The 14,568-nt window shown below is 42.7% G+C and overlaps 1 protein-coding gene across 13 annotated transcripts in view; it reads right to left on the minus strand.

Annotated features, from left to right (window-relative positions):
• DZANK1 (double zinc ribbon and ankyrin repeat domains 1) overlaps window positions 1–14,568 on the minus strand; it is an 84,656-nt gene that overhangs the window by 15,890 nt on the left and 54,198 nt on the right. For all 13 annotated transcript variants that reach the window (XM_063659400.1, XM_054468168.2, XM_054468167.2 and 10 more), the window contains one exon: window positions 13,485–13,692. In XM_063659400.1, the coding sequence (XP_063515470.1) occupies window positions 13,485–13,692 (208 nt within the window). The remainder of the gene's footprint in view (window positions 1–13,484; window positions 13,693–14,568) is intronic.

The following is a 14,568-nucleotide window of genomic DNA, read 5'->3' on the forward strand; positions in this document are numbered from 1 at the left end:
ATTTTATTTATTTTGAGATGGAATCTCACTCTGTTGCCCAGGCTAGAGTACAGTGGTGTGATCATGGCTTACCACAGCCTTGACCTCCCTGGGCTCAGATGATCCTCCCACCTCAGCCGCCCACGTAGCTGGGAATTCAAGCATGCATCACAATGCCTGGCTAGTGTTTGTATTTTTTATAGAGATGGAGTTTCACCATGCTGCCCAGGCTGGTCACAAACTCCTGGGCTCAAGTGATCTGCTTGCTTCAGCCTCCCAAAGTGCTAGGATTATAGGTGTGAGCCACCGCACCCAGCCCTTACACAATATTTTAAATGTACCATTTGGGGCTTGCCAAACGTGTACACCCCAATCAATATATAAAACATTTCCATAACTCTAAAAAGTTCTCTTGGGTCCCTTTCCAGTCTGCATAGGGTTTAAGACACATTTGAATTAGCTGCCACCATTTAAAACTTGAGAGATTTCACGTGAGTCTGATGCCTGGTTTCTCATATGCAGGCGGAAGATGCAGGGGCACTGGGGTCACCTTCCCACGCAGGCTGACCATCTGAGGCCAAGGAGCAGCTGGCTGCTTTGGACAGGGCACAGGCTCTCCAGCCGGCCACAGCCCCTGCTGTGCCCTGTGGCCACTTGACTCTGCAAACCCACATTGGATCCCACCTACCAAATGAAGACACTAAGCTGAAAGCAATCAGAGGGATTTTCCAAAGTCATGCAGCATGGTTCAGTGGAAAGAGCACATAATTTGGAGTTCAGACAAGCCTGCATTTAAATCCTAAATCTAGCATTTATTAGCTTAGTGATGTTGAGCCAGACACTTACATCTCCCTAAGCCTTACTTTTCTCACCTAATAAAATGGGACTAATATCCTCTACCTCATGTGTTACTGTGACACTAAACAAGAGAACCTAAGTGTTCTTAGTTGGGTTCCCCTGAAAGCAGAACCTGAGATAAAGACTTTGGACAGGTGGTTTCTTTGGAAGGTGACCGTGGGACATGCAAGTGATGGAGTATAAAGAGCAGGACAAGGAAGGGAAGGAAGAACGAATGTGTTAAAAACTGGTTAATACCCTGGGCAACTGGGGCCCAATCTTGCTGGGGATATGAGGGACCATGGAGAACATGTCTCACAGTTGTCTGCTGAAGGACAGAGAAGCTAGGGGATCTGCTCCCCGGCTCCCTTGCCCATGAGTGAGGGCAGCCCAAGTAGTATTAACTCCCAGTGCTTCAGGGTTGCACCTGTGCACGGATAGGCAGCCTTCTCCCGCTCTGAAGTTGGAGGCAGCAAAGTTAAGAGAGATAAAATTATTTAAATAAAACAGCAAGAGAGAGAATGGGGCACATTTGATGAGGCATGGTAGCAATGATGGGTGAAACCATCCACCACAGCTGCACTGAAAACAAGCAGGCTGAGATCTGGCTCGGGGCATCTGGAGAGCCCACTATGAGTAATCGAGACAACACTAGAGATCATACTAAGCCTAGTGCACTGTTTGACACAAAGCAGCCATTTATCCCACAAATATTTACTGGGCACCTACTATTGGTCATGTACTATTCTAGGGCTAGGATACAGAAGTGAACAGAGTTCTTGCCCTCAAGGATCTTATATTCTTAGTGGACAGATAATATGAAAATAAATAAATACGTATGTAGGAGTATGTTAAAAATGAGGTTCTGACTGAGAAGCTACAATACAATAGATCTATACTTTTTTTTTTTTTTTTTTTTAGACGGAGTCTTGCTCTTGTCACCCAGGCTGGAGTGCAGTGGCATGATCTCGGCTCACTGCAATCTCCGCCTCCCGGGTTCAAACCATTCTCCTGCCTCAGCCTCCTGAGTAGCTGGGATTACAGGCACCTCCCACCACGCCTGGCTAATTTTTGTACTTTTAGTAGAGACGGGGTTTTGCTATGTTGGCCAGGCTGGTCTCGAACTCCTGACCTCAGGTGATCTCCCTGCCTCAGCCTCCCAAAGCATTCTGATTACAGGCATGAGCCACCACACCTGGCTTAGATGTATATTTCTAAAATGAAATCTCAACTCTCAAAAAAGCACTGAGTAAGGACGTTGTGAGGAAGTCCTTTGGAAAGGGTCATTGTAAGACTGTGAGTCCCCATGGAGAGGTGAGGTCTGTTCCCTTCTAGCTCAGGCTGAACGAGGGGATTCGAAGGGACTAGTTTCTACTACAGGAAACTGAAAACCTATTTCTATTATCCACTGCTACCAAACAAAACACCCCAAAACTTAGTGGTTTAAAACATCAACCACTTTACTGCCCATACTTCTGTGGGTCAAGAATATGGTCAGTGCTCTGCAGGGATGGCTCATCTCTGCTCCACATGGTGTCAGTTGAGCCATCTCAAATAGGGCTATGGGATCCAAGATTATTTCATTCACAAGGCTAAGGCCTCAGCAAAGATGGCACAAACTACTGGGAGCTGTTTGGGATGGCTCAGCCTTCACCTGCACTCATTCAAATGTCTGTAGTCTTTGGGTTGGGTGCTGGCTCAGGTGCTCTGTTCTTCTTCACGTGGCATCTCTTCTAATTCAGTAATCTATACTGAACTTCTTTACACAGTACTGACTTCCTAGAGAGTTAAGTGGAAGTTTTCAGCTCTCACAAGGCCTAGGCCCAGACTATCACAGTGTCTCTTCTATCGCTCTCTATGTCAAAGCAAGTCACAAGGTCAGTCCAGATTCCAAAGGAAGAGAAACAGCCTCTTCCTCCTAAGGACAGGAGGGATGTGAGGAGTGATTCTGGTCATCTCTGCAGACAATCTACCACAGGTCTGATACCACATTTATATCTGGAAGACTTCAGTCAGACTGTGGGCTGGGTTTTGACTCCCACTAAGGACATCCAGAGGGCAAAGAAGAGCTGGGAATGACCAAATTCTGGCGTGGAAGCCTGGGGATTTGAGTGGACCTACTCCCCAGTAAAATTATTAGAGTAGGTAGCTAGGGAGACATGAGCAGGGCAGGAAAGGCTCTCCCCACCCCCAGAAATGTCAGGTGACCATCAGGTGATGGTCAGGCAGTTGTTAAACTTTCTCTAAAATAACAATTGGCTGCAGCTGGTGCCAGGGGACAGCAGTCTCCCAATAGATAGAAGACACCTGAAGCTGGTGATCAGCGGCTTCCTGATGAGATCTCAGGAGTTGGACGAGTGGGCTCAGGCATGTGCACTAAGAAGAAAAATGGCAGAGTTTAACTGGTACATGACCTTTCTTCAGGGACACTCAATGGATAAGGGAATGTCTCAAGTGAGCATGCACACAATTTCCGTAAACATATGGTGCATGTGGTCCCTCCCAAGTACTGGCAGGCCACTGTACGTGGGGACAGCCCACCAAGAAGAATCAGGGGAGAAGTAATACAAACTCTGGAACCATGCCAATGTATAAGCCCCACATCAAGGGCTGAACAGCACACATGAATCTCTCAAGTCACCCACTTGGCCTTCTTCAAAGTGTACTTCCTTTCATTCCTGCTCTAAAACTTTTCAATAAACTTTCACTCCTGCTCTAAAACTTGCCTCAGTCTCTTACTCTGCCTTATGCCTCTCGGCCAAATTCTTTCCTCCTTGGAAGCAAGAACTGAGGTTGCTGCAGACCTGTATGAATTCGCCACTGCTAACAAAACTATTTTAAAAAACAGCAAAATCCATCACAAGTATTTTAGAGCCATCTAGAAATGGTTCTAAAGCCATACAGAAAATAAACATTTAATGAAAATATACCAAAACTCAGAATCATGAGAATCTGTGGTGTTTGAACCATGGGCCACTCCCTTCCACTCCTTCTCAGCTCCACTCCACATAGGTGCAGCTGAGTACACAGGGCTCCCTCTCCTCAGAGTTCCCAAAGGGGTGTAGTATCTTCCGAGGAAGGTCAGGGACTTCAGTATTTCTCATCCTGTCCCAATTGCCCTTTGCACAGGCTAAGTTTTGGCCAAGTGTGGTGAAGAGATGGGGGCTCCCTTTCTCTGCCCAGTTACCACTCATGGGATGGATGTTCTACCTTTGATCTGGAACACTGGGAATACTGGGGTCCAGACCACCTATTCCTGGCTCATTCAGCACAAGTCCAATGTTGGGAGAAGCAAGTCATGAAGAACAAAGGCTACAGCTGCATCTGCTCTGCTGCTTACCCAGCCCCTAAAGCAATGGTACCACATTGAAAAAACATGCCATTGTCTCCATCCAGAGCATTGGCTCAGAGATTTTGCCCAGGGGAAGAGGCAGGTCAAAAAACAGAGTTCAGAATCTCTCCCCAAAGAAACAGACTTCATTTGCAACAAAGTGTGGGAAAGTTCAAGCCTAAGGCTGCTTTCAAAACAATGGAGGTTGTGTTAAAAAGCAGTTAAAAGACTAGAAGATTCACTAGAGATATGAGCTAAATAGGCCGGCCAGTTTACCTCAGAGGATCAGAGAAATAAACAACTAAGAAGAGCCCTCCTGAGGTAAGAAAAATATTCAAACACTGACCTAAAAAACAATCCCTGTAAAGCCAGGTTGTCCAGCCCACAGCCCATGGGCCACATGTGGCCCAGGATGACTTTGAATGGAACCCAACACAGATTCATAAATTAACTTTCTTCTTTTTTTTTTTTTTGAGTTGGATTCTCACTCTGTTGCCCAGGCAGGAGTGCAGTGGCATGATCTCGGCTCACTGCAACCTCTGCCTCCCGGGTTCGAATGATTCTTTTGCCTCAGACTCCCAAGTAGCTGGGATTATAGATGCCTGCCACCATGCCCAGCTAATTTTTGTATTTTTAGTAGAGACGGGGTTTTGCCACGTTGGCGAGGCTGGTCTCAAACTCCTGACCTCAGGTGATCCGCCCACCTCAGCCTCCCAAAGTGCTGGGATTACAGGCGTGAGCCACCGCACTGGGCCACAGATTCGTAAACTTTCTTAGAACATTATGAGATTTTTTTTTTTTTTAGCTCATCAGCTACCATTAGCATTAGTGTATTTTGTGTGTGGCCCAAGACAATTCTTCCAGTGTGGCCCAGGGAAACCAAAAGATTGGACACCCCTGCTGTAAAGGATGCCAAATTTAATTAAACCAGTCCGGGAAGCAATTTATGCCCCAGGTCATGGTTGAAAACAATAGAGGAATCATCCAACAGTAAGTAGAGCTTAATGGCTAGGTGTGGTCAGGAAAGAGACAAAGAGAGCCCTGCCAAACCATCATCATCCTATGGTGACAGCGTGCATGCCAAGGCTACACTCTCCATGGAGTCACATCAGAAGCTTCATACTGCGGGGGTGAAATAGAATTCACTAAAATGAACAGACAAACAGACAAACAAATAACAATAACAAGCCTGGAAGATAGGTCAGTACCCAGAGTTGATACGATATATTATCTAACACGTCCAGTTTCCAACAAAAAAATCATGAGACATGCAAAGAAACAGGAAACTCTGACCCAAACACAGGGGAAAAAATATGCAACAGAAACTGCCTGTGATAGCAACTAGATGCTGAAGATTGAAGACTTCAATGCAGCCATTATAAATACGCTCAAGGAACGAAAGGAAATCATGCTTAAAAGCAGTAAAACAAGAGCCAGGAGTAGTGGAATGTACATGTAGTCCCTGCAACTCGAGAGGCTGAGGTGAAAAGATCTCTTGAGCCCAAGATCTGGAGGCTGCAGTCAGCTATAATTGCACCACTGCACTCCAGCCTGGGTGACAGAGCAAGACCCCGACTCTTAGGAAAAAAAAAAAAATAGAAGAAATTATGATGCATTCCAGGAGGCTGAGGTGGGAGGATTGCTTGAGGCCAGGCGTTTGAGACCAGCCTGGGCAACATGGTGAGACCCCATCTCTACAAAAATTTTTTTTGAATTAGCCAAGCATGATGGTGTGCGCCACTAGTCCCAGTTGCTTGGGAGACTGAGGCAGGAGCATTGCTCAAGCCCAGGAGTTTGAGATTGCAGTGAGCTGTGATTTGTATCATTGCACTCCAGCCTCGGTAACAGAGCAAGACTCTGCCTATAAAAAATAAAAATAAAAAAAGAAGGAAGAATTCTTCTTGAAATAAGAGAATATAAATAAACATTTGAAAGGAAAACCAAATAAGAATATGTAGCAGAAAAGTACAATAACTAAAATAGATAATTCACAAGAGGTGCTCAACAGTAAATGTGAAGTAAGATAAAAAAGAATTAGCAAACTGAAAAATAGGTCAATAGATATTATACAATGTAAAAAAAGAGAGAAAAAAGAATGAAGAAAAATGAACAGAGCCTAAGAGACCCATGGGAAGCTATCAAGCATGCCAACATCTACATGAGAATCCCAGAAGGAGAGTAGACAGAGAAATGGGACAGAAAAAATGTTTGAAGAGATGATTGCCAAACGCTTCCCAAATTTGATAAAAGACATGAATTTATACATCCAAGAAGCTCAACAAGCTGGAGTTGGAGCAAGATGGCAGAAAAAGCCTACATCATTCATCCCCTCTGCTGGAACACCAAATTTTAACAACTATCTGCACTCAGAAAAGCACCATTACATGAACCAAAAATCAGGTGAGCAATCACAATACCTGGTTTTAACTTCATATTGTGGAAAGAGGCATTGAGAAGGGCAGGAGACACAGTCTTGAATCACTGATACCATCCTTCCACATCCCCCAGCAGCAGCGATACAGCATGGAAAGAGAATGTGTGCACTTTGGGGAGGGAGAGCACAGTGACTGGGGGACTTTACACTGAACTCAGTACTGCCCTGTCACAGCTGAGAATAAAGCTGTGCTGGGCTCAGCCAGTGCCCGCACATGGAGGGAGCATTTGGACCAACCCTAGCCAGAGGGAAATTGCTCATCCTAGTGGTCTGAACTTGAATTTCTCAGCAAGCCTCGCCACTGGTGGCCGAGGTGCTCTGGGATCATAGGTAAACTTGAAAGGCAGTCTAGGACACAATGACTGAAATTCCTAGGCAACTCCTAGTGCTAGGCTAGGCTCAGAGGCAGTAAACTAGGGTGGCACGTGACCTAGGGAGACACCAGCTGGTATGGTTTAAGGAGGGCTTGTAATATCCCTTCTCCAACTCCAGACAGTGCAGCTCATGGCAACAAAAGCGACTCCTTTCTACTTAAGGAGAGGAGAGCAGAGTAAAGAGGACTTTGTCTTGTATCTTGGATACCAGCTCAGCCACAGTAGGACAGGGCACAAGGCAGAGTCATATGGCCCCCCTTCTAGGCCCTAGCTCCCAGCTGACATTTCTAGACACATCCTGGGCCAGAAGGGAACTCACTGCCTTGAACGGAAGGCCTCAGTCCTGGCAGGATTCATCATCTGCTTGACTAAAGGGCCCCTGGGCCCAAATAACCATCAGCAATACCCAGGGAGTATGCTGTGGGCCTTGTGCTCTGATACGTGCTAACTTCAGGGAAGACCCAGCACATTCCAAGTTGTAGTGGCTATGGTGCAAGACTCATTCTGTTTGAGAAAAGCAGAGGGAAAAGTAAAGGGGACTTCATCTTGCACCCTAGGTACCAGCTTGAGCACAGTGGGGTAGAGCAACAAGCAGGTTCTTGGGGTCCCCGAGTCTAGGCCTAGGGCCTTGGACAGGATTTCTGGATCTGCCCTGGGACAGAGGGGAGTCCACTGCCCTGAAGGGTGAGTCCCAGGCCTGGAAGCATTCACCACAAGTTAACAGAAGAGCCCTTGGGCTTCAAGCAAACATTGGCAGTGGCCTGGCAGAATCCCCTGTGGACCTGTGGACCAGTAGTGGTGGTGGCCACAGGGAGAGGTTCCTCTGCCTGTGGAAGGGGAGGGAAGAGCAGGAAAGACTTTCTATTATGATTTGATTGCTTAGCTGCAATATAATAGAACATCAAGTAAATAATTATGTTTTTTTACTCTAACCCTTGGCTCCCGACAGCATCTCTGGACATGCTCAAGGCCTGGTAGAACTCACCACCTGGAAGGGAAGGACCTTGGGCAAGGCCCAGTGCTATACTGGCTTCAGGTATGACCCAACTCAGTCCCAATAGTGGTGGCCACAGGAGTGCTTGCATCACCATACCACTAGTTCCAGGTGGCTCAGCACAGAAAGAGAGACTTTGTCTGTCTGGGAAAAAGAAGGGAAAAGAACAAGAATCTCTTCCTCGTAGTCCAGATAATTCTTCTGGATCTTATCTAAGACCACCAAAGCAGTACCTCTACAAGTCTGCAAAAATCACAGTGTTATGGGGCTTGGGGTCCAAGTCCCTTCGAATACCTGGAAACCCTTCCCAAGAACAATAGGCACAAACAAGTCCAGACTGTGAAGACCTCAATAAATACCTAACTTTTCAAGGCTCAGACACTGAAGAGCATCTACAAGCATCATCAGCATCCAGGAGAACATGGACCTCACCAAATGAAATAAATAAGACACCATAGACCAATCCTGGAGAAACAGAGATATATGACCTTTCAGACAGAAAGTTCAAAATAGCTGTTTTAAGGAAACTCAAAGAAATTCAAGATAACACAGAAAAGGAATTCAGAATTCTGTCAGATAAATTTAAGAGAGTTTGCAATAATTAAAAAGAATCAAGTAGAAATTCTAGAGTTGGAAAATAGAACTGACATGCTAAAATATGCATCAGAGTCTCTAAATAGCAGAACTGATTAAGCAAAAGAAAGAATTAAAGTGAGCTTGATGACAGGCTATTCAAAAATACACATTCAGAGGAGACAAAAGAAAACATAATAAAAAACAACAAAGCACACCTATAAGATCTAGAAAATAGCCTCAAAAGGGCAAATCTAAGAGTATTTGGCCTTAAAGAGGAGGTAGAGAAAGAAATAGGAGTAGAAAGTTTCTTCAAAGGGATACTATCAGGCCGGATGTGGTGGCTCACACCTGTAATCCCAGCACTTTGGGAGGCCAAGGTGGGTGAATCATTTGAGGTCAGGAGCTCGAGACCAGCCTGGCCAACAGGGTGAAATCCCATCTCTACTATAAATATAAAAATTTTCCAGGCACAGTGGCTTACACCTGCTATCCCAGCTACTTGGGAGGCTGAGGCAGGAGAATCGCTTCAACCCAGGAGGTAGAGGTTGCAGTGAGCTGAGATCACACCACTGCATTCCAACCTGGGGGACAGAGTGAGACTCCGTCTTAAACAAACAAACAAACAAAAAAACCAAATGGATAGTATCAGAGAACTTCCCCAACCTAGAGAAAACTATCAACATTCAAGTACAATAAAGTTATAGAACACCAAGCAGATTTAATCCAAAGAAGACTACCCCAAGACATTTCATAATTAAACTCTAAAAGGTCAAGAATAAAGAAAGTATCCTAAAAGCAGCAAGAGAAGAGAAACAAATAACATCCAATGGAGCTCCAATAAGTTCAGCAGCAGGCTTTTCAGCAGAAATCCTATAGGCCAGGAGAGAGTGGCATGACATATTTAAAATGCTAAAAAAAAAAAAAAGTTTTACCCTAGAATAGTATGTCTGGCAAAAATCTCTTTTAAACATGAAGGAGAAACAAAGATCTTCCCAAATAAAAGCTAAGGAATTTCATCAATACCAGACTGTCCTACAAGAAATGCTAAAGGGAGTTATTCAATCTGAAAGAAAAGGATGTTAATGAGCAAGAAGAAATTATCCAAAGGTACAAAATTCACGGGTAATAGTAAGCACACAGAGAAACACAGAATAGCATAACACTGTCATTGTGGTGTGTGAACTTCTCTTGACTTAAATAGAAAGACTAAATTATGAACCAATCAAAAATAATAACTACAACTTTTTAAGACAGTACAATAAGACTAAAGAGAAAAAACAAAAAGTTAAAAAGCAGGGGGGCATTAAATCTAGAGTTTTTATTAGTTTCCATTTTGCAAGTTTGTTTGTTTATGCAATCAGTGTTACTATTATGCATTGCATGGCTCTACCAAAATATCTCATGTACCCCATAAATATATACACCTACTATGTACCCACAACAATTTTTTAAATAAAATTAGAAAAAAAATTTAAAAATTTTTAAAAAGAAGCTCAACAAGTTTCAAGTAGGATAAACTCAAAGAGATCCACAGCAAGACACATTATCAAACTGTTGAAAGAATATGACAAGAAGAGAATCTTGAAAGAAGCAAGAGAGAAGTGGTTCCTAAGGTTCAAGGGATCCCCAATATATTAACAGCAGAACTCTCATCAGAAATAACAGAGGCCAGAAGACAGTAGATCAACGTATTCAAAGTGTTCAAAGAAAACAACTGTAAAGCAAGAATCTCATAGCTAGTAGAGTTTAACAAAAACAGAGAATTCATTGCTAGCAAATCCACCTTATAAGAATACTTACGAAGTTCTTTAGGCTGAAAGCAAATGACCCTAGAGAGTAATATGAATACATACACACATACACACTCACACACACACACACACACACACCCCACCACCAGTAAAGGTAATTATGTAATTATAAAAGACATTATAAATGCATATTTCTTTTCCCTTCTTCTCAACAGATTCAAAAAGAGATTAGTAAAACAATATGAATATAATTATAAAGTTTGGCCTATAACATATAGAAATAAGATATATTGACCAATAACAACACAAAGAAAGTGGGTGAGGCCAGGAGCGGTGGCTCATGCCTGTAATCCCAGCACTTCGGGAGGCCAAAGCGGGTGGATCACGAGGTCAGGAGATCAAGACTATTCTGGCTAACACAGTGAAACCCCGTCTCTACTAAAAACACAAAAAATTATCCGAGAGGCTGAGGCAGGAGAATCGCTTGAACCCAGGAGGCGGAGGTTGCAGTGAGCCGAGATCACGTCACTGCACTCCAGCCAAGGAGGCAGAGTGAGACTCTGTCTCAAAAAAAAAAAACAAACAAAAAAAAAAAACAAAAAACGGAGGTGAGTAAGAGTAAGAGCAAAGCTTCATTGGGCTTAGGAAATGAATCCAAAGGACTAAATTAAGAGAACTATAACTGGGGGAAAAGAAGGCTAATATAACAAAAGCCATAAATAATAGTTCTTTTTTTAAAAGACATCACATTATAACTAATAATTATAACAGTGTTTTGAGAGTTTATAACATATATGTAAACATAAACATAATGTTATATTAGAAAATAATGCCACAAAAGTTGGGAAGAGGGAATTGAATTATAGGGGTAGAATTTCTATATTTCATTGGAATTAAGTTAGTATAAACCTGAAGTATAGTCTGTTAAGATGTATGAGGAAAACCCTATAGTAACCACTAAGGAAATAACTCAAAGTATACAGTGAAAAAGTCATTAAATAAATCAAAATGTTACACTGGAAAATATGCAATGCAAAAGAAAGCAGTAAAGGAGCAATAGAGGAACAAAAAAGGCATTTAGAAACATTTGGAAAACAAAAAGCAAAATGGTAAGTCCAACTTTATCAATAATAACATTAAATGTAGATGGATGAAACAATCCAATTAAAAAAACAAACGGGGATTGTCAGAATGGACAAAAAACCCTGATTCATGGTGCTGGACACAGTGGTTTATGCCTGTAATCCTAGCACTCTGGGAGGCTAAGGTGGGAGGCTTCCTTGACCCCAAGAGACCAGCAACACCAGCAACACAGTGACACCCCATCTCTACAAAAACGTTTAAAAATTATCCAGGCGTGGTGGCTTGTGCCTGTGCTCCCAGCTACTCAGTAGACTGAGGGAAGAGGATCACTTGAGCCCAGGAGGTCAAGGCTGCAGTGTGCCATGACTGTGCCACTGCACTCCAGCCTGGGCGACAAAGTGAGACCCTATCTCAAAAAAAAAGAAAGAAAGAAAACGAAGGTACACCAAACTTATGGGACGCAGTGAAAGCAAAGCTCAAACAGAAATTTATAGCAGCAAATGTTCACATTCTGAAGAAAGATCTCGAAGTCATCGCCCTAATCTTTGGCCTTAAACCAGGAAAAGAAGAGCAAAGTCAACTTAAAGTAAGAAGAAAGAAGGAAATCATGATTAGAGTGGAATTTAATGAAATATAGAATATAAAAATAATAGAAAATCAATAAAACCAGAAGTTGGTTCTTGGAAAAGATCAATGAAATTGACAAACCTTTAGTAAGATTGACCAAAAAAAATGAAATCTCAAGTTACTAGAATTAGAAATGAAATAGGAGATGTTATCACCAACTTTATTGAAATAAAAAAGATTATAAAAGAGTATCACAAACAACTGTATGCTAATAAATTAATCAGATGAAATAGATAAATATCTAGAAAAACACAAACTACCAAAACTGATTCAACAAGAAACAGAGAATCTGAACAGACCTATAAAAAGTAAAGAGTAATCAGATTTGCCCACTAGACAAACAGCAGATCCAGATAGCTTCACAGGTAATTTACCAAAATTTAAATAATAGTTAATACCAATTCTTCATAACCACTTCAAAAAAGAGAAGTGTTTCTATAAGGCTACCATTATCCTGATACCAAAATCAGACAGACAATAGGAGGAAAGAAGAAAACTGCAGACTAATATCTCTTATAAATATAGACACAAAAGTCTTCAGGAAAATACTAGCAAACTGTCTTAGCCCATTTGTGCTGCTGTAAACAAAATACTTGAGACTGGGTAATTTATAAAGAACAGGAATTTATTTCTCACAGTTCTGGAAGCTAGAAGTCCAAAATAAAGGTCCCTGCAGGTTAGGTGTCTGGGGAGGGCCTGGTCTCTCTGCTTCCAAGATGGTGCCTCGTTGCTGCATCCTCCAAAAGAGGGGAACGCTGTGTCCTCACATGGAGGAAGGGCCAAAGGACAAAAAGGGGCCTTAGCTCATTCCCTCCAGCCCTTTCATAAGGCACTGATCTATTCATGAGGGCTCCATCCTCATGATCAATTTCCAAAAGGTCCCGCCACTTAATACCACCACAATAGAGATTAAATTTCAAAATGAAATTTGAAGCACCTAGCTGGGACCACAGGCATGCACCACCACAAATGACTGCTTTAAAAAAAAAAAATTGTAGAGACAGGGTCTCAGTTTGTTGCCCAGACTGGTCTCAAACTCCTAGACTCAAGAGATCCTCCAGCCTTGGCCTCCCAAAGTGCTGGGATTGCAGGCATGAGTCACCACAACTGGCCCAAATTATAGACTTAAAAATAGTCAAAATGGTGAATTTTATGTTATTTAAATTTTACAATTAAAAAAAGGGATAATGGCAGATAGCAATAGCACTGCGCACTAACAACATGCCTATCACGACAAAGAAACCCACATGCGCCATGTGACTGAGGAACTAGACAACAGGACTATGAGCTAAAACATCAGAATACTGAAAGTTTAAGGAAGAGCTTACAGGAAGAGCTTCTTTTTCCAATACAAAGAAAATTACTTGAAAAAGAGGAAAAGAAAGAAACTTACTTCTTACACATACAAATAAATCTAAAAGGAAGAGAAAATGAAATGTTCTTTCAGAGAAAGAGTGAATTCCCTCCCGATCAGAAGAAAGGGCATCCTCCCCCTTACCTCTTCCTGGGCTGATGGCTGTGAGGAGGGGTTTATGGTCACTCATTTTCTCCTGCCTCTGCTTTTGAGAGGCTATTTCCAGTTCCTTTTTTGCTAGCAGCTTGCCGGATGGGTAGAACAGGCCAACAGTCTGTGTTCCTATGTCCCTCTTAGTCCCAGCATCAGACCTGGGCAAAGGAATATTCAGGGACTGCCAGGCACATCGGTGCTATGAGTGAGGCAGAAGACATTTTTTAAATTAGAATATAATTTAATCAATCTTGCATTTTACTTATAGAAAACAACTCTAATCAGAATAAAAAGTATCTCAAGAAAAGTATACTTTGAACTAATAGGGTTTTCCAGCCTTTGCCTCATCTTCCTTGCTCCTGTCTTTCCCAGCAACTTCCAGCCCGATCCATGATTAGCCATTTCTTATCTAAAATTCAGCAAATCAAGGGGTGTTTGCCAGCCTGCTTGATGCCTGGAAGATATCTATCCTTTTCAGCTCTATAATCCAATAGAGGATAGACTTCACTACTCATCCACACTCAGCCACTGGTCACCAACATTTTCTCTAACATACTTTCCTGCATCTAAACCTGGTGACCTGAGAGGACTACCATGAAAGGTTGTGCATTGCACAACATCACTGCATTCGAAGTAGTACCATTCACATGGTGAACATCATATATTTGCATATGTATTAGGGTAATTTTTCTAGTAGAGAAACCAGCATATTACAAGCAATTTCCAATAGATGGCAGTCAAGTGTCTTGAGAAAAGAACACCTTTGTTTCATTTGCACAAAGGAATACGGGCTAGTGGCAGTCTAGGATTTAAATCTTTCAAACTGGGTTAAGAAAGCCATGAACAGCTGGGCGTGGTGGCTCATGCCTGTAATCTCAGCACTTTGGAAGGCCAAGGTGGGTGGATCACGAGGTAAGGAGTTCGAGATCAGCCCAACCAACATGGTGAAACCCCATCTCTACTAAAAATACAAAAATTAGCCGGGCATGGTGGCACATGCCTGTAATCCTAGCTACTCAGGAGACTGAGGCAGAGGTTGCAGTGAGCCAAAATTGCACCGTTGCACTCCAGCCTG

This window comes from Pongo pygmaeus, chromosome 21, assembly GCF_028885625.2.
Source record: "Pongo pygmaeus isolate AG05252 chromosome 21, NHGRI_mPonPyg2-v2.0_pri, whole genome shotgun sequence".
Lineage (NCBI taxonomy): Eukaryota > Metazoa > Chordata > Mammalia > Primates > Hominidae > Pongo > Pongo pygmaeus.